Source organism: Labrus bergylta, chromosome 20 (assembly GCF_963930695.1).
Source record: "Labrus bergylta chromosome 20, fLabBer1.1, whole genome shotgun sequence".
NCBI classification, from domain to species: domain Eukaryota; kingdom Metazoa; phylum Chordata; class Actinopteri; order Labriformes; family Labridae; genus Labrus; species Labrus bergylta.
The window spans coordinates 10,991,505-11,011,747 of NC_089214.1; the positions used below are offsets into that span (position 1 = coordinate 10,991,505).

The following is a 20,243-nucleotide window of genomic DNA, read 5'->3' on the forward strand; positions in this document are numbered from 1 at the left end:
TCTTGAAAACAAAACTTTGAAATGCAGTGAAGTGGACACAAATTGATACTAGATGTATAAAGTTATTAAGATGCCAGTATTATCAGATTTGTGTTTTTAAGGGCTACAACTGATGATTAATTAGTTTGAGCTTCTTTGCTAAATAATGTGGTCTTTATCTTGGTCACAAAAATAGTTTTAAAAAGACAGGGAAAGAAATGATGTCCAGGAATTGCGACTTAATAACCATACTAAATTCAGTGGAAAAGGAATAGAGGGAAAACAATTCCCTAAACTGATTGATCTGTTCAATGGATTTATTTGTTGACAAAAAAATAGATTTCAAAAACAGCATAAGGAAATGTGTTCCCAGATTTTTGTAAAATTCTGATCTGATTTAACTTTTATATTTAGGCATACTAATATTTATATTTAATGTAAACTCAGATGTGAGGTGGTTCGGGACACTAAAACCAAAGTAATCTAATCAAATTTAGACTGCTTTATAACAGATGTCAGTTTAACTGTAGTTTGTGAACCTCACAGAGAGTTTTATTTTATATGTTGTCCAGTGATACTGTTGGGAAGCAGCGTATTTCCCAAACGGTTTCAATAAAACTGAACATTTTTACAACCATGACAGAATACCTGTATTGCATGGCTTTTATGTTTAAGCCAGAGGTACTCCAAACGTTTGACCAAAAAAAGTTGAAGCACAGAAATGATTAACGAGTCACGATTAAATGATAACAGTATTCATATAAATACGTAAGTCTACATTGGGTTTAACCATCAAATATTCTAAATGAGTGGATAATAACTTTTTTTCCAGCATATAGTCGCCGTGCAGGAGAAACAAATAATTCATACAGCAGTGTTCCTCTTTACAAAGCTCAGCACATGAGGTACCAATACAAAAAGCTCTAATGCAGTCAGGTCTGTGAATACATTCTGCATAATTCAGCATGAGACAGGTATACTATCACATAATACTTAGCTGCTCCAGGAAGGGGTTGTGTGAGGTGATGCAGGATAATATTTGGTAATACTGAAGAACCTTGAGTGCACATAGAAACTGAAGAAAAGCTAAGCCATGTGTTCTATCCAGAGAGTTGATTTGTTAAGTTTGGGTTAGGGAGGAAAAGAGAGCAGAACACCTGCAGACATTATAACGAGGTAGAGGATGCAAACAGTAAAAGCAGAAAGAAAGCTGTGATTGAAATGAAGAGCAGGAACATATATTTATACCCTGTTCAAAGTTGACAAAGACACGAACGGATGCTACAGGGAGGGGTAGAGAAAAGCAGAGTTGTAGTCCGGAGGAGGGGAGCCGCCCTCGTCAGACTCCCAGTCACATGGCAAGATGGACGGCTCGTTGTCCCGGAGACCTTTGATGCCATTGCACAGGAAGGGCACCTGGTTCTCCCGGCACTTAGGAAAGGAAAGAAATCTAAAGAGCCAAACAGATATTTGTTTTTTTTTGTTAGTTAATTCTGCAATCATGCGCTCACAAATTCAATCCTAATATCCATCTGGGTTTTCTTCAAAGAATCAACACGTCTGCACCCTTTTTAGACATACCACAAGACGACAGATTGAAATCGTTTTAAACTGAAAACACTTGTATGTGTGTGCACGGAGAGGATATACATATGATGAGACGTATGGGCTGGTAAGAGGTAAGAGGAGGTCAGAGATTAGATGTCATCACCTGCTGAGTTTCCTGTTCTTAGGACTGTTATTCCATGTCAGATGCTTGAGCTCCTCAGACGGTAGGACCATGCCGCTGTCACTCTGCTCATCCTGAGGCAGAGAGGATGCAACAAGCCGCTTATCAGATGTTTTCCCGGAAAATTCACATTTGATAATCCCTCTTTATCTTTATTAATCTGTTTAGCCCAAAGTTATTCAGTGTCTACAAAGGCAAGATGCATTTTGTAGTGTGTGTGTGTGCAAGAAGTGAAGGTGTTTTTCTTACATCAGGGCTCTCTGGCTCCTCAAAGGGCAGCTCCTCAAAAATCTGAAGTGTGGCCATTCCCCTCATGTAGCTGGATGGATTGGATTCAGATTCAAAACATTAGTTTGAAACATGCTGCTCATTAAATTGTGCAATTGTTCATTTTCTTTCAGATTTTTCTTCACCTCAGATTTGTGACTGCGAGGGGGTTTTCTTTGACAGTCATACTGCGACCGTTATCTCCCGTTGTGAGCGATCCCAAAGGAATATAATCCTTCCCGACCTATTCAAGAGAAGACCACCATACAGGAATATTTGTGAACTATTTCTCTCTTTGTCTTCTTATTTTTGCCAAAACAAATGTTGTGATATGCATTGGGTTGTAAGATCTAAAGTAAGCCTTACCTGCTGGACCCTTGCTTGCAGCAAATCTCCCAGGGTTTCCACTAGGTCAGTGAAGGTAGGCCTATCTGAGGGACTCGCCTCCCAGCACGCTAACATCGTGCTATAACTGTGCACACAAACATACAGATTAAGTATATGTCATTTTTAAGGTTTTGGTCATACTCTTCTGCCTGAAGTATGTTTCTGTGAGCTTTCTGTATGTCACATGTCAGGTTGCAAAATGGCTGTATTTTAGAAGATGAAGCTAAATGTTTACATCCCTTTCTCCCCTGAGGCTTTAATCAGTGTATGAACATATCCACCCACATTTCAGGTGTGCTGTATTCAGGGGCTCTCATTCTTGTCCCCGCCTTCAGCCTATGGCAGAACTCTTCATCAATGTGGAGACCAGGGTACGGAGAAGCTCCTGTTGCACAAACACACAAACCAATACATTGATATGTAAACACACACAAAATAAAACCACAGTCAATCCGATTAGAGTTTTTTTGTTTTGTTTGCAGGGCTTTTGTATTGGATAGGTTATAATGATCCCAAGTTCTGTTTTAAAGTGCAGTAAGAGAGAGCTGTCACCTAAAGAGAAGATCTCCCACAGCAGAATGCCGAAGGACCACACATCGCTCTGCGTGGTGAACACTTTGTCAAAGATGGACTCTGGAGACATCCATTTCAGAGGTAGACGAGCCTGTCAGCCAATCAGGTCACAGGGTGGAGGAAAAGTGTTTTTGAATCCAAAGAAAAATGAACGAGTTAATGTTGGACACAGCAGCTACAGAACGCACAAGTCTTCTTAGTTTGAATACAACTTTACTTTGATTGGTTGAAGGGACTTTGAATTTCTTTTATTTATTTATGCATAATTTTCTAGAGATTTTTTCCATGTATTTGGCTTTTTTTAAGAAGCTTTTTGCCTGTAATGATTGTCTTCCAGCAGGAATCAAAATGTCCAAAATAGTAGTTGATAAGTATAATCTGAATGTTTTCCAAAAAACGACTGAGCTCATAAATCTAAAAGACAAAATATAATCACAATCAAATGCAAGAATGTCTCAAATTTAAGATTTAAGTCAAATATCAAATTGATATTTGTCTACCCCTCTAAATGTAAATATACAGTATAAGAAGTGGATTTAGAAACCACATTGCTCAGACACTCACATCTCCCTTGCGGACGTAGTCGGGGTCTTTGTAGATGTCTCTGGCCAGGCCGAAGTCACAGATTTTCACCACTTTATTGTCAGAAAGCAAAATGTTCCTGGCTGCTAGGTCTCTGTGAATACACTGAGGTACAAAGACAAAGAACACAAATAAATCGATAATGACATGTTTGTACCTGCAACCATGTCTACAAGAGCACAACAGGTAAAGTATTAGACCTTGCGAGAGGCCAGAAACTCCATTCCTCGCGCCACCTGGAAGCTGAAGGAGATGAGATCCTCCAGGAATAAAGGACAGTTAGAGGAAGATTTTGGATCTAGATGGAGAAAGAGAGTTAACACAATGTAAAGTGAGATTATGCACCAACATTAAAAAGTGTTTATTTAGCTACTGTGTTACCTTGGTGATTCTCTGTCTCGTCTCTTTCATCTCTAATATTATTTTGGCTGTCCGACATGCAGGTGCTACAACCTGGACCTCCATTCTTTCCTCCATCCTCCTGAGATAGGAAGAAATAGAATATATATATTTAATATTGCCGACAGAAAGTGAAACTTACAAAAATAAGATGGATTTAAACTTTTGGATACATGATGTCTTGTCAGACTCATGGACTTGTTTTTGCTCTTGAGCCCAGTTGTGTCTAAAACTGCTCAGACCAGATAACATCTTCAAACCTCAACACGATTGCAGAAGTGAGTGTCAAATAGTATGATTCTGCAACACAAAAGGGTGACCTTTTTTTGTTGTTTCCCATCTGGTAGGAGAAGTGAGGGGCTCAAAGGCATGTGTGAACCTTGTGTACACACCATAAAGGTCCAGTTTAGTGTACAGTATAGCTTTCTTTTGGTCACATCGTCTATGATCGTGTTTGAAGATTACTGCTGAGTCTGATCTCACCATTTGGCTCACAAACACTTCTCTCTTGCTCTTGAGGAAGGCAGAGAGATTTCCATAGCAGCAGTACTCGACAATGACCATCAGCGGTCCTGCACATACAGAAAACACACAAGTTATGACAACTGGAAGAGCACATAAATACTCACTTGTGCATTAACAAGGTTGCTTTATCTCTACACACACAGAAATCAAATAGTGTTTGTAGTTCAGAGCACACACACACCTCCTGGCTTGGTGCAAGCTCCCAGTAGGTTGACTACATTTAGATGATGCCCGATGTGGTTGAGGATCTTTAGCTCTGTCATGAGTGCTTTGTGTTCGCTGGCTGTGGCTCCCTCTAGTGGACAGAAGGCAGCAAAGATGTAAAAGTGACATGTTTTTTACCACAGATGTGACATTTTATTCTCTCAGACCTTTAAAATAATCGCACCTTTGAGCATCTTTACAGCCACTGTGCTGCAGCTGGTGGCGTTGTCCATACCAAACGCAGATGCCTGCATCACCTTACCAAAGGCCCCCCTGCCCAAAGGTTTCCCTGAGAGACGGGGAAAGAGGGTGTCACAGGGGAACAGGAGGCTAATTGAGTTAACAGAGCTTTATTAATTAGTACTATCACCCATCCTGAAACGTGAGATGCTGATAAGAGAAGACCCCCATCAGCAGTCCATCTAACTGAATCACACCCTGATGACAGTGAGATCTGATTAGTTCCAATCACCACAGTCCACACACCCTTTGCTGGAGTTGATTAGCTCAGCACAGACAACACAGACACAAAGTCTGATTAATGGAATGAGAGTCACTCCCAATAATACTCTGATAAGACCTGTGAGAAAGTCCTCGTATCAGTTATGTGATCTTAAATACCTTCCCTCTCTCCCATTGTTAAACTGTACCTTCCCAAAATCCTCCCAATTGTACATCGCAATTGAGGTCCTTCTTAAACATCAGATTTTGTATATATTAAATAAAGGAAGCAAACCTAATTTGAGCCGCTCCCGAGGGAACTCCCATTGGTTGGGGTCATATTGCAGCCTCTCACACTGCTCTTCTATTGGTCCCTCTCCTGTGTTCAGAATGATTGACAGGTACTTGTTGTTTGAGCTGTTGGGCTATGGAGAAAGAAAAACAGTTACTTATAACAAAAATAAAAATAAACGTCTTATCCTTGGGGGGGAAAAAAAGAACAACATAAAATTTTAAAGAAGTGAAATCAACGTACAATACTGTGTTGGCTATAAAATGGGTGATTGTTCTGGGTTATTTTTTAAATTAGAAATTAAATGTAAAGTACAAAAGTGTATCAAAACTCTTGGATTTCAAGAATGAAGTCGTAATATTTAAAGAATAAATTGAAAGTGAGAATGACTGCTTAAACACTGCTTTTTCAGTCATTAATAACGATGTAAACAATTTAAACTGTAACCTGTATACACCTCTGAAAATCTTGTTACACATTAGTTGATCCTTACAGATCTTTGTAAGCCTGTTGTAAATCTATTTACACATTTAAAAATGGTTGCGCTACAATGATATATCTCCATGTATGTTCCGGACATTTGTGTCGTCAAACTAGAAAATATCTTTGTTGCTTCTCACCTGTCTCAGTCTGCGGATGAAGAGTGTGAGCAAAAGCCAGAAGATAGTGGCCACAACACAGGTACAGGTGAGTGAGGGTATTTCAAGAAATGAGGCTTCTGAGGGAGCTGCAGAAACACACGAGCCAGAAATACATGTTCTCGATATATCAACTTTAAATGACAACGTTCAAACACATTGAAGACCTTTTTAGATTTTTACAACCCTTGAATTTAGGAAAAAAATTCTTTGCTACAGTGTTTAATTTTATTTCCCTAAGAGGGGTGCTGTGTTTTAACCATCACCGTAATCCAGACATATTCCCTACACATATTTTCCTCTTCTTCTTTTCTTTTCTCAATGAGAAGACAGAGTAAGTCGGCTGAGCTGCTCTGGGCTGTCAGGCCGGGCCCTTCCAGAGGAAATAAAAACGGGAGACAGCTTCCTTCCTTACTGATCCGAACACAACAACTCACAGCCACTCCTCTATCTAGACTCAAACTTGGAAGCTTGGTGTCCACTTGAAAAATGCTCAAACTGGGTGGTAGCAGAACAGGGCAGTTGTAAATTATGGGTGAGTGAGGAAGTGCACATAAAGCTGAGTTTGTCCCAGATTGGGATTATATAAGGCTACTCTTTGATCCATGTTTACTGAGAAATTGATAAACAAACCTATCACCTTTCATTAATGGTAATACATCACACCTCTGTGGTAAAAACGACATCCATAAAACCATTATAATAAACTGCACAATATTTGCATCCAGGAAATACATCTCTATAGAGAACTGGGAACAATGGACATCAGTGCATGCCCATATATGGAAAAGTTGTATATAAGAAGGAAACAAAGCCATCAAAGGCAGAGGTGCTTGATATTATGACTTGTTTGGAATACACACCATTAACCCATATATAGGCAGAGCTCTCTGCAAACCCCCTCTCATTGGTGGCCTGGCACGTATACAGGCCCTGGTCCTCCATTGTGATCCGATCGATGTGGAGGCTTCCATCTTCTGGTGATATGATGATACCTAGAGATGACGACACAAACTCTTAGAAACCTAATTAATACTACAACTGAATTTATCCAGTTTTTTTTGTTTTTTTTACCTGATCCCTGAGACAGAGCATGTTCATCCTTGTACCATGTGATAGTGGGGGCTGGGATGCCTTCAGAGGGACATCTCAGTATCACTGAGCTGCTGACATTGACAGTGCAATCCGTCAAATTATCAAGCAGCACTGGAGGCTCCAAAACTGAAAATAGGAAACACATACATTTAATTGTATGAATGTCAAATAACCAATGGTTTAACTTAAAACCAATAATGTAACAAAGTGCCATTCTGAGGTGCTTACACTTAAGAATTTCCATAGCTTACAACTCTTAATTACATAATTACATTAAACACAAAATATATTTAATCTCATTACAGTACATCAAGTAGTTAAAATGTAATTTTAAGTACCGCAGTAACTGCCTTTTTGGCCACTAGGGGGGAGTTAAAACAAAATGTAAACACGACAATGCCATATCATCACTTTTTGAGTTCATATAACTAACTTGCAAGCATGCAGATGTCTATGTGTAAGCAGACCTGTTGTTATTTGCTGTGTTTGGAGTCATGTTAAAAATCACCTGTCTAAAGTCAGTGTAAGCTTTGTTTTGAGACTTTTTAACTGCTCTGTGTTCAATCATTGTGCTTTGTTTATCTGCACTGATGCTTTAAGCAAAATGTGTACAGTGGGGTTTTTTAGAGTGTTTCTGTGTAGATTATCTCCCTGCAAGTCTGAAAATAATAAAGACAGGAGTAAATCAAACAGACAGGGAGTAGTTGAGAAAACAAAAACAGAGCTACAAAAATGTATAGTGCTCAGTATAGATTAGAGAAAACTCAATAGACAGGTGAAGATCTGTTTCTTCAAACACCACCTTAAACATCTGAATACATTTTGAATATATAAAACTACTTTTTGGCGGCTTAAAATAACCACAAATTGTTAATACATATGACTGTCAACAAAAAATTGAAAAGAGAAGTTTGAAATAAAACATCGTACAATTTACATTTTTGTATTTCTACTTTTTAAACATAATTTTTTTTATTTTAACACTGGGATTCCCGCCCCAAAAAACCCATCCCACATTTATCGTAGTACAGTTTCAGTTATTTATACATGTTTTGTGATGAAATGAAACCAGAGCTATTTTTTCCCACAGTTTTCTGGACCAGTGCCACTTTCGAACAACAATTGAGCACTGGTAGTGACACATTTTTCCGTGAGAGTGGCCTTGGCTTCAACCTGTGAGTCAGCTTTGGGTCCTCTTGGGACCCTGACTCACCCTTTCTCACCCCTCAGTATTAATTTATAAAAAACTCACACAATGTAGTATTTCATCATGTGTGTACACAAAAGGGTTTTTTTTTTTTTCTGTTTCCTTCTCATGCTCTAAGTTAGAGTACAGTATAACAGACTGAGTTGACTCCTCAGTCCCTGCATCCTTCTAACCAAGTTTACATTTTTCTTTCATTCTCCACTTTTTTTTTTGTCTTTTTGCCTCCCTGATTCCTACTTTCTCATCCCTCTGTCTCTCTAGTGATACCCTTGCATGGATCTCAGGGGAGGAAGCTGACGTCTTGAGCTCTAATTGTAAAGCGAACAGCAGTAAAAGACGAAAAGTCACTTAACTAAGGCCACTGATTGTTGTTTCCCCTATCGTCCTCCTGGACAACAATTGATGATTGTCCGCAGGGGTTGGAGCCTGACAGTGTCTGATTGGCTGATTGTTCCTCGGGCCCTGTGTGGGGGCCTGTAAATGTGGCATTGTGGGAAGTGCCATTGTATGCTCTTCCTCCAGACAAGAGCTCATTCCCACGTGAAAGAGGTGCTGAGCTGAAGCGCAAGAGCAAAGGCAGGGTGGGGCCCCAGGAAGTCGTGGGGACCCAATTCCCAAGCAGCAAAACTGTGTGAGAGAGTGTGTCTGTTTGTTTGTTTGTTTGTTTGTTTGGTTGAATGTGTAACAGATGTGCCCAGAAATATGAGGAGGCATGACGTTTTTAGTGGAGAGAAAACTTAACTAATCAATCCTAACTCAAAATTCAGGAAATAGTTTTCAGCTACAAGTTCAAGACCTCCACTTAATCTCACTTGGGGACCTGCAACAATACAGTTCCTCAATTTCTGTTACGTTTGACCGACCTTAGAGGCCCAAAATAATTTAACAAAGTGAACAGTTTAGATTTTATTCAACCATGATTTTTGGGATAAAAAAGAAGTAAGTCTTAAATAATAATAAATTGCTGACTAACTAACTTTGAAATTAAATATTTGATGTTGATGTTAAAATAACACTGAATTCGTTGTATTGACATGTTTTACTTTGAAAAATAATTGATTGAAATGAATGTGTTTTAAATTCCCATCAAAGCATCGTTTTAATTTAGATTTTTAGGCTTTACCTCAGTCATGGAAAAAAAAAGCTCAAGTTCAAGTTGTTTAAGTCGGATTGATTAGATCTAAAGATTCAAGTGAAGTCAAAAATACAAGATGTAAGAATTTGAAATGCAAATTCAGACGCCAACTTTGAGATGAAGGAACTAGAAGCTTAACATCTTAACAACCCAGCCGGATCAGACTGCAACACCTGTCAGTGTTACGTTCTGTCAGTCAGAAAAACAAAAAGCTCAGATCTATGACTAGAAACCTTTTGGACATTTAGATAATCTAATTCCAAAGATTTAGTAGCATAAAAAAACTCTGCTTTGTTTTGTGACGCCAATTCTGCATTAAAATTATGAAACTCCCTTTCCTCTCTTAGTTAGTTCCTTATGATCACATCCCCATTTATTGATGTCATTCTTGTGTTTGTTATTGACATGTGAGTTTGGGCTTAATGCATTTATAACGAAGCACTTTGTGACTGTTGTTTTTAAAAAAGCTATATAAATACATTGTGTACTAACTATTGACTTAAATATTAAACATGAAGGAGGTGGAACCACTCACTTGTGACCCCAACCTTTGTATCAAGGTGTGTCTCCTGCCTGGTGATGACGTGGTGGGCGGAGCATCTGTAGGCTCCAGAGTTTCTGGCTGTCAGGTTGCTTATCAACAGCTCCAGAGTGTTGGAGAACTGCCCCGATGTGAACTGCTGAGTGCTCGGAGCAGGGCTCCACGATTGGGATTCCTCTGTACTGTTCATGTGCTGCCATGACAACGCTGTGTACAGATACTTATTAGCGGCACAGGTGAGATGGAGGTCTCCACCCTCTCGAGGCTCCTCCCTCTGGTTCACACTGAAGCCTCCTGGGACATCTAAAGGAATCAGAGAGGGCACATGAACAAAATAAACATTCCCTGATCTCCAGTTTGATGAATTAGCCCTCTCAGTTTCTGGGCATTGGGCCTGAAACCTGGACAGCTGATTGGACCAATCCTCCATTTTTTTTGAACCTCGGACAACAATATTGAATGGCTATTGTGGGTAAAAGCAGCGAGTGGAATACAGTGAAAAGGCTTTTTATTTACTTTAGCCATTTGAAACTTCCCGTGGAAACGGCTCAAGAGTTTCCTGATGGCAGATAGTGTTTATCTTTCCCAAACACCCCAAGGCCTCCCGAAATAAAGCGGACCTGCCAGTCCAAGGAAGTGCGCTGCACGGGGAAGTGGAACGATAAGACTCCCAGGTTCCTGTTTCGCTCTTGCTTATACACTGACAGCCTATGCACAAACACAACTATGCACACACTTGAAAAACAAATTGACACAACCTTACCTGTATCCTTAATAATGTTAGCTTCACATCACATCAAAAAGTATGTGTACTATGCACACACAGGCAAGCATTACCAAACACATTAAGTGCAGACGCTGACAATGAACTATTTTGTCATGTAGATGTGCAGAATTCTAATTTTTTCAAAAATGTCACTTCTTTTATTTTGTCCTCGATAAATCATTCACATTTTCCATGACAGAAATCCAGAATTTTTCAAATGGAAGTCAAATAAATAATTGTATTGTATTTAAAACATCATTCCAGCATTCGGCTTTTGAATTATGCAGTGCATTTAAAACGTCATAAATTCTATATATAGCATCTATCTGTCTTTGATATCTGTGTGGGATTTCATTTCTTCAGTCTTACATAAGCATGGTGTGTGTCCATTTTGGTGTGGATATTGAGGAAATATTTCCTTTTGTAAGTTCTTTGCAGAAAACTTCCTTTCAGGGAGTTTCTGGATAACAGAGACAATTATAGAAATACCAGACCAATTGAACGTGCAGGTTAAAGTTAGTTCCTAAGAAAACAGAGAAAGAATATTCAGACTAATTTATTATTCAGTCCTTATCAAATATCTGTTAAAAAATGACCAAGTAAGTAATGACAACATGTCAAATAGATCAGCTTAAAAAAAGCTTAGTTTGACTCATAGACTGTTATTATATACAGTCTATGGTTTGATTCAGGAGGTGGAAGTAAAATGAATCAGACAACAGGCATGAGACAGGAAAGGAGGAGTTGAAAGAGTAACTGGAAATAGATTTTTTTTTTACTGTAATTTCTTAATTAAGCTTTCAAAAAAAAAAAATTCCCAGAAGTGGAAATGTAAACAAATCCCATGAATAGTAAATCTAGAGACATGATTCATCCTGTTCACCTGTGACATAGAAGTGGACGTCTAGCTGGTCTGTGCCTGCAGAGTTGGAAGCAACACAGCGATACACTCCAGACACAAAGGCCTCGGCCAAAGTCAGGACCCCCACCGTCTGTGAAAACCACAAACTTCCTCATTAACAAAACCAGGACTTTGCGCACACACACACACACACACACACACACACACACACACAGATCATTTTTATTTCTCAGGATCAGGCTCGTTACCTCTGCCACTGGTGCCAGAAATCATTTCCATTGGTCCACTAAGCCGACAATAGGGGCCTCTGAGCCAGACCACCTGCCCACTTCCAGCACAGTGGGCAGCTCAGTATGTAAGTTGTCGATACGTATAAACATAGGTGTGTGTGTCTATATAAATTTTAGATGAATTAAAAAAATAAATATTATATTAAACTTGTTCCTTTGTTTGGTGGAAACTTATGAAAATAATATTTAGTCACTTATTTAAATATTACCGTTGTGCCTACTAAACTATTTGACCTCCTAACAAATCCAGGGTTACATGCACAACTGTGCGATGACAACTCTGTGATGATTCTGCTTATCTCCTTGAGTGTAACTTTATCCGCAGGCTTTTTTAGTATTCCCCATATTGCAACATTTCACTTAGTTACAATCCTGCTACAAGTGACTCTGCTTTTCTTTTCCAAAGTGTGTATTTCAGTGCATCACAGACCTTTTTCTTTCCCTGAAGAACTTCCTGTCTGTGTGTAACACTCAGGATGTGGTTCCCTGTGGATGTGGCGGAGACTCTCTCTGACACATGGCTCCATAGCGAGGAAGATGTTGGACACACACACCTTAAAAGGGGGAAGAGGAGGAGGTGGAGAGCTCAGCTGTGTTAACACACAAGTCATTATATTCTGAAATCAGGTGTCAATGTTTTTCTCAGCTGTGCTCAGCAGGGGGAAGACCAAAACATCAGACAAACGCCTTCATCATCACTGTGTGATATCATCTTAACAAACACCATCAGCACCACCACCTTAGCATTTTTATCAATAGCATCACATCCTCTTACCTTGTCCTGCAGGCTGACAATAGAGGATCTTTTGAATGCTTTGTAAAACTGGATTGTTCATCTATGGTGGATGCAGAGGTGGTATTGTCATCCTGTGAATCAACTTCCTTCCATTCTTAACAAATCATCCCACATTTCCAGGACAAGAGTTCCTGTCTCTAAATCCATAGATTACATACTAGTGGAGCTGTGGGAACAGGCCCTGGTGCAATATACTATGTGGTTTATTGATGCACATCTTTTAATGATGCAAAACTCTGAGATCCCTCAGGAGCTGGTGGAGGGTCCTCGAAACACAATATACATCATTTCAGAGTTAAATGGAAAGTTGTTTAAGAGGAGATTAAATGTGCGTTCTATAATTCATCTACCTTTCCATGTGTCATAACAGTTTTATAAAAAAAAAAAACAATGTTGAAAGAGTTAGGCGTAATTTAATTCATCTTTTTAAAACAGGTGACAATTTAGTGACAACCTCGAAAATACAGCGAGGGACACGTGAGTAGATGAGATCATTTTAAATGATCTTAAATCATTTTTTATAACCAAATTCACTTCATTTAATATTTTTAGTCTGTCTGTCATTATTTTTAATGCTGTACTGTTTGTAAAATTCTGTGTTTTTGACTGATTGATATGATTCCAGTTAATAAAACTATAGAGTTTGGTTAATTCATTTTTGCGTAAAGATATTACAGTTAATTATTATTAAAATGTATTTGTGTTTTGAATTTAGTATGCTTAAGCAAAATAGTGTAACATCGATCCAAAACACTGATGGAAAACCTGAGCTAATAAATACCATAACTGTAAATGTAAAGGTCAATACTCACACAGGAGATTCTTGAAACTGATGTATTTCATTTTGATCAGAACTGTTGGATATAAATGTTCCTGATAGACCTGCTTAATTAGGATGAGCAAGTTTACATTTAACAGCGAAATAGTTTTTCAGCTTAAGTTAAAATGTTACTTTCTGTATTTTCCTTGTTGTAAGTTCAGTAGAAGAACAAAAAACATACTTGACCTTCAGTTACTATGGGCAAGGAACAGTGGGACATTTGGGGTAAATGTAGCTCTTGTGTATAGTGTAGGACTAGGAATATGACAAAAGCCAGGGTTAGTATGTCAGGTTTGGCTAACTGTGATAAATATGCAGCAAGCAGCCAGTAAGATAGCTTAGCCGGTTGCCTAGTAACGTCCTCACGATGCAGCATGTCAAAAACCAGGAGGTTCCTGTTGGCAATTTTTTTTTGCATAAATTCCATTAAACGTGACCCTTTTAAATTGTTAAATGTAACCAACGAAATAAAACATGTTTAATAGTGAGCTTTGAAGGTAGTGGCAGCCATAGGAGAGTTAAATTTAGGATAGGACAAAGATCTTATTGATGTCATATCTATGTCTCCTTGACAAAAACTAACACTAGGCCAAATGGAGATTTTGTCCATTTTCTTTTTTTGTCTCAAGACAATCCTGAGACAATAAACATGGTTCAGTGTCACAGTAAGCCTAAGTCCTTTGTGAGTGAAATCTCATACAAGCAATCCAAGATCTTAGCTCAAAAAAAAATGAGACCAGTGAACTCTTAAATTTGTCCTAAAGGTCAAATATTATACTCCTTTTCAACTATCTTAGTTAAGTCTCAGAGCTCCCCAAAAATCCACTCCGATCCTGTATTTGATCATACCTATAAACCCCTCTATCTCAGACCTGCTCAGAACAGGCTGTTTCTGTGCCCATAGCTTTAAATGTAAGAAGGCTGTGTTCGACCACGCCCCTCTAGAGGACTTGGGTGGCTTGAGCTTTCTTACCCCCTGCCCCAATTGTTTTCTCATAATTGGCGGGGTTTGTAGACAAGCAAGGGACACATATTAGTGCCAGAAAACCAGGTGATTTAACCATGTGTTTTGCATGATATGTGACCTTCAAACTAAGGTTCAATCTACGATCCAAGTTATTTGAACCATCTAACATGTCTCATTCCTAGATCTCAGCTGAGTGTGCTAAGTGTGAGACGGACCTTGTCTTACAGATGTCTCAAGGTCTGAGCTGAAAAAAGAAAAAAATAGACAAGAGCGAGATCTCAGACTTGTCTAAAAAAAAATAGAAAACACCTATATGTCTTCTATAGCCTACATCTTTTAATATAAGTCTCATCACCACTCAAAATGCGACAAAGATCAGTGGATGTATCCTACAAGATGCATGTATTATTTACATGGAGTCTGTTGAACTCACATAACTCTGAGGTAATTTCACAAACAGTTCCTATTATTACAAAAAAAAGTTCCTATAAAGCGCAAACTTTTAGTCAACTAGACCAATTAAATAACGGAAAGGCAAAGGTTTGTTTTTCAAAAATCAAATTTTTGTTTTGATATTTTTGGAAGCACCTTTAATAGTGCAACTTGATTGAGCGATGACATTTCAATTCATGAACAGTGCTGAAAATATCTCTCATTTCTATCTATCCAACACAAAGACAGCTATTTATTCTTTAGACATAAACCACTGTCCTTATTGTAAACTGTTATTTCCTCTTCTTCCATTGATCCTGTGCATGTTTATGGATGTGTTACTGCCCCTCTCTGCCTGTATCCTTGTCGTCATCCTTTTTTGTCTGTCCTGAGCTCCTCCCTGAGATGGTTCCTCTTTGCTCCCTGATTGCTCTTCCTCTTGGCATCTAGTTCGACCGCAAAAAGGGACCCACCCTGTACACGACACTACAGGCCTCACACACGAATCCACACTCACAAATGCCCTCCTCTCACAGGCAGACAAGATTCCAGCGTACACTCCCACGCATCCCAGGAAAGAGTTCCTCGCTCAAAGCGACACTTGTACACACAAAAATAGGATTAGTTAGATGGATGTGTGGACATAAACAGAGTAAGAAACTGAAATTGAACTTGCATGCACACACTCACATTCAAACAACCACATTCACACTGTGTGCCTGCCAACAGGGTGAGCAGCAGCTGCCTGTAAATTTTTAATGAACTGGTCAGTTGTGTATCAGTGGGGGTCATCTCCTGCCTTTTCTTCCTGTCCTGTTTCGCAGCCTAAAATACATTTTTACCGCTGTCCCTGTCGGTTCCTGTCTCAACCCCAAAATAATCACAGAGCCGTACATAGCAAACACAAGCATACACAAATATAAGCAAAGTTTAATGCAAAAACACAAACAACGGATATAACACTTCAGTACATTTTAACAGATTCATACAAAGTTGGCAGATACTGTCATTTGTCATATGTAAGTTAGTTGTATAAAATTATTAAATATTAGATTCATATATTACTCATAAAACATCTGTATACAAAGAATCACATTGGGAGACACCCGTAAAATGGCACACACACACTTTCATACATGCTGATTTTTTTGCACAAGTACACACACACACACACACACACACACACACACACACACACACACACACACACACACACACACAACTGGACTTGGCTTTATACACTTAGGGCACTCATTCTCTTTAAATGGCTTGTAGTAGCACACGTGTCTTTGAGAATTGAAAAAAAAAAAAAGGATGTTATATTGACATAATTTGACAAACATCTTGACATGGGATGACAATTTACAACACAGGATGATATAATTTGATGGAGGATGTAATAGTCTCTGGTCTGAGCAGACTTCCTACATGGTAGGCGTCTCCTGACCATCAGTCTTTTGAATAGAGAACTGTAGGCATCCCATAGTGAACAACACAAAGCTTGTCCTCTCTCCTGTTTCGCCCGTCCAAGGTGAGCACATTTGACCCTCTACCAGTGGCTAAAAATCGGAACAGAAACTCACAGCTTTTGTGGATGTCAGAATCAGATCAGGGCTTGGGACAGGAATGGTTCATGCACCCATTATAGTACCACTCTAGGACACAAATAACAAGCAAAGCAGCTCCAGAAATGTGGCAGGTGGATGGATGGAATTGCACTTCTTCTGGCTCAAATGTCTGTGTAATATATATATATATATAAAAAAAAATGAAACTACAGGATGACTGGGTGTGAGGGGAGCACTCAGATTGGTAAAATGAAGGAAATAAATAAATAATCAGTAAAGCAGGTTCTTTTATATCCTTTGTTGAGAGGATTATTTTCCTCTATGTTCCTATGTCTCCTGGTCGTCACCGCTCAGCAGTGTTCCAAGTCACTTTCCTCTCTTTACACATCGTTTAGCACAAGATCATCATGTAGGATAACTGGTAATGTCACTGAGGGTTCTGGATGCAGTGGAGATGCACTGATGAGTGTGGGGAGGTGCTGGTGGAGGTGATGAGGAGTCGTTCTTCTGCAGGAGTGAAGGATGCTGGGTCGGGTTGGAATGCAGAGCTGGTGAGGGAAGGGGTTGGAGAGGTATGTGTGGGGGGCAGCAGAGTTGAGGGAAGGGGTGTGTAGGGGTGGTGGGGGTGAGGGGCTCTCAAGAATAGATCAAGCTCTTGAGGAAGCGGACTGTGCCACGTTTGAAGACGAAGGGACAATCACGCTGCTGGGAAGCGTCTCGCGTCGGAGAGGAAGCCAAACAACGAGAGGAAAGCGCTCTGATTTTCGCACAGGAAGCCCAGTGCGCCTCCTGCCCAGGCCAGATAAGAGCGCTGCGGTTCCCAGGGCCAGACCCAGGAGCGGGCCCAGGACACAGGCGTGAGGCCCCCCATCAGCCTGGCCCAGTCCGGTCCACTGTCCCTGAGCCTCCTCCAGCGCGCCGTCAGGCTTGTGGTGCAGCCGGGCTGCAAAGAACAAGGGGCCTAGTGAGGTCCAGTCATAAACTGGTCTACAAAACACACTCAATACAGACACTGAACCAGAACCAGAACAGAGCTTTACAAAGGACCAGAAGTCAGCCATTGAAGGGGCCAAATGTAATCTGCTGAAACATCAATGTGCAACAATACTTGGTAATATGCTGCATCTGCGTTTTTCAGCAGAGGCCTGAAAGCTGTTTTATCATCATTCACTGTTCTGAGTACCTGCCTGTTTATGTAATCGTTGCCACTTTTGTACCGTGTGTGTATAGGTGTTATATATCTAACATTGTAACCCAATCAAACTTCAACTACAGTCAGAATTTCTTACACAGATTTACCAAACTGATTATACAAGAATTTGGATTTGGAAAATGTTCATGTATTGGCAGCTTTGTGATTTTTTTAAACATGATGACACAAGAACACAAGACTTGTTTTTCTTTGATACATATTGTGCATCAACTCTTAAAAGCAATATGCTAAATAAAAAGTTTGAAAAATACATCAAAACAAATCATCTGGGTTACACATTACATTTCTTCTGGATACCAGATCTAACAAGAAATATCAATAACCTGAGCATCACCTGCTAGTCTGTTAGATGTTCATAAACATTACTTTAATTCGCACTTGGGGGGAGACTGACGAATGGAACCATACTGTAATAACTTCAGCATGGTGCCATGGGAGTGAGCCAGGGTCAAGGGTCAAGTACACCGATGATGTCAGTGTGTCTCAGAGGGGGAACTGAGAGTGGGCGGCTGCTGTGGTGCTCTCAGGTAATACTTAACCTTTCTGACTTGGTCATAAGCAACACAATAAGTACCTGACCTCCTAGAACAACTCAGTCAATGTTACTGCCAAGTGCCTGCTTGAGCACTCGTGTGTATGCGTGTGTGTGTGTGTGTGTGTGTTGACTAAATGGACTGTCCCTCTGCATCTTTGGGTTGGGCCATTTCTCATGAGAACTTTATATATAGGGTTTGTGTCAGATATAAGAAAAGCATCACAGGATGCGGTGTGCAATCACAATAATAAACAGGCCTCTCACCCTGCGTCCTGCTCAGGAAATTCATTAAATCATAGCGTTTGATTTGGAAACCAACAAATCGTGACTGAGAGCACGGAACTGGCTTCTATTGAAGTGTGTTTTTTTTACTCTGTCCTTTCAAGTCTGAGATACACTGTGTACTGTGTCTGTGAATGTACCATGCACACACTCGCGCACACAAACACACACACACACACACACACACACACGCACGCAAAGTGACACAGAGGCTATGCATTTGTATTCAGTTAAACAAACATATGGAAAAGGACACATGGACAAACAGAACAAACATATGGGGAAAGAGGTGCACAAGCAAGCAAACACATAAACACACACACACACACACAGATGAATACAAGCGCACACACACAAATAAACACACACATTTTCACACATTCCAGCACATGAAAGGCCCCCAAAGGCATCTGTTCTGGTTACAAGAAGGAAACGTTGTCTGAACACATGCTGAAATAGACAAAACATGTCTCGTTTTTACAAAATCACAAACACACTCCCCCCAAAACTCGCACACACCCAACTTAATAACAGAAACACTTTTTTACACTAATGGATAAATGTTATTTTTAGACATAACACCCGTAAAGTATTAAAAATATACAAAGAGAGCTCACTGTTGCTGTTTATCAATTTAACACTTAGTACTACAAAGCAGGATTTCCGGTTAGGGAGGTAACTTCAGGATTTATTCTGGGTTTTTAGTACTATGAACATCACGTCACTTCTTTCTCTGGTAGATCGCCATGGTAACTTATGCTGAACACCTAACTTGATCCGGGGTAGGTTACGTTAAGGGTAAGAGGTCAGTTTGTAGAGTGAAACGCCTCCTGACCAATCAGACGATGATCGAGGATCACTTCATAGAGGAGACCTCAGGGTATGCATTTTTGAAAACTGTATATTTTTATACCTTGTAATTGTGATGCTTTTTTATTCCTACTGGTCCTATACAAGATGCACAGACACTTCCAAACTTAAGGTTCCCATTAGAAGTAGTAAGCTGCCAATTCAGAAATGATGATAATTCAAATGCACATAACCAAAGTAAAAACGACGATGCAAAAAACAAAACATGCGCTGAATAAAAAACAACCTCTACAGGCGCTTTTGTTGTGATAACTGGATATGTCAAGTTTTTTTTCTGGGGAATTTGCTTTTTGGCTTTGGGTGTTTTTGTCTTTGCAATGATTACTGGTTTGTAAAATATTTTCTGTTTGCAGAATGATTTTGAATATGTAGCAAAATTACATCATTTTATTTGTTTTTGGCAAATACAAGTGTTTCATCGTTTTGGTATTTGCAACCTGTTTTCTGCTAAAAGAAAATCTTTTGGGTCGTTGAAGTGTGTTTGCACTTGACTCAGACTCAGACATTGTACTATTCTGCTCACTTTGGGGGACAGACACTTCATCCAGTCTTTGGGGGCTACTTACAGGCCTTTGGACGGGCAGGGATGCCAGAGCCACTGGATATGAGGAGGAGGGACCCCGTGGGACGTGCAGTGAAGGGCTTGTCTGCTCCCCCGCGGCACCGAGCCTGGGTCCTGGGCAGACACCGCTTTCTCACCTATTTGAGGACTCACTGCCAGAACATACACACACACACACACACACACACACACACACACACACAAATACACACACCCATACAAGAACAAGTTTTATCACTGAGGTTGGGAGAGCTTAAGGTAGTTAATGGGTGAAGTATTCAACCCA

General features: G+C 39.8%; 1 protein-coding gene across 2 annotated transcripts in view; it reads right to left on the reverse strand.

Moving 5' to 3' along the window:
• Positions 1-718: 718 nt before the first annotated feature.
• Positions 719-20,243, reverse strand: part of flt1 (fms related receptor tyrosine kinase 1) — a 32,202-nt gene continuing 12,677 nt past the window's right edge. Inside the window, exons 10-30 of one of the 2 annotated variants that reach the window (XM_020645242.3) lie at positions 19,962-20,109; positions 12,343-12,466; positions 11,644-11,752; positions 9,989-10,297; positions 7,091-7,237; positions 6,880-7,011; positions 5,999-6,105; positions 5,382-5,511; positions 4,830-4,934; positions 4,623-4,736; positions 4,400-4,488; positions 3,899-3,998; positions 3,718-3,815; positions 3,500-3,622; positions 2,915-3,026; positions 2,648-2,747; positions 2,342-2,447; positions 2,122-2,219; positions 1,958-2,027; positions 1,691-1,782; positions 719-1,429 (exon numbers count right to left, since the gene is read on the reverse strand). In XM_020645242.3, coding sequence (XP_020500898.2) covers positions 1,261-1,429; positions 1,691-1,782; positions 1,958-2,027; positions 2,122-2,219; positions 2,342-2,447; positions 2,648-2,747; positions 2,915-3,026; positions 3,500-3,622; positions 3,718-3,815; positions 3,899-3,998; positions 4,400-4,488; positions 4,623-4,736; positions 4,830-4,934; positions 5,382-5,511; positions 5,999-6,105; positions 6,880-7,011; positions 7,091-7,237; positions 9,989-10,297; positions 11,644-11,752; positions 12,343-12,466; positions 19,962-20,109 — 2,582 coding nt within the window. In that variant the 3' untranslated portion in view covers positions 719-1,260. Of the gene's footprint in view, positions 1,430-1,690; positions 1,783-1,957; positions 2,028-2,121; positions 2,220-2,341; positions 2,448-2,647; positions 2,748-2,914; positions 3,027-3,499; positions 3,623-3,717; positions 3,816-3,898; positions 3,999-4,399; positions 4,489-4,622; positions 4,737-4,829; positions 4,935-5,381; positions 5,512-5,998; positions 6,106-6,879; positions 7,012-7,090; positions 7,238-9,988; positions 10,298-11,643; positions 11,753-12,342; positions 12,467-15,837; positions 17,439-19,961; positions 20,110-20,243 lie in introns of those variants that run through there. The other variant, XM_065948826.1, reaches the window with a different exon arrangement.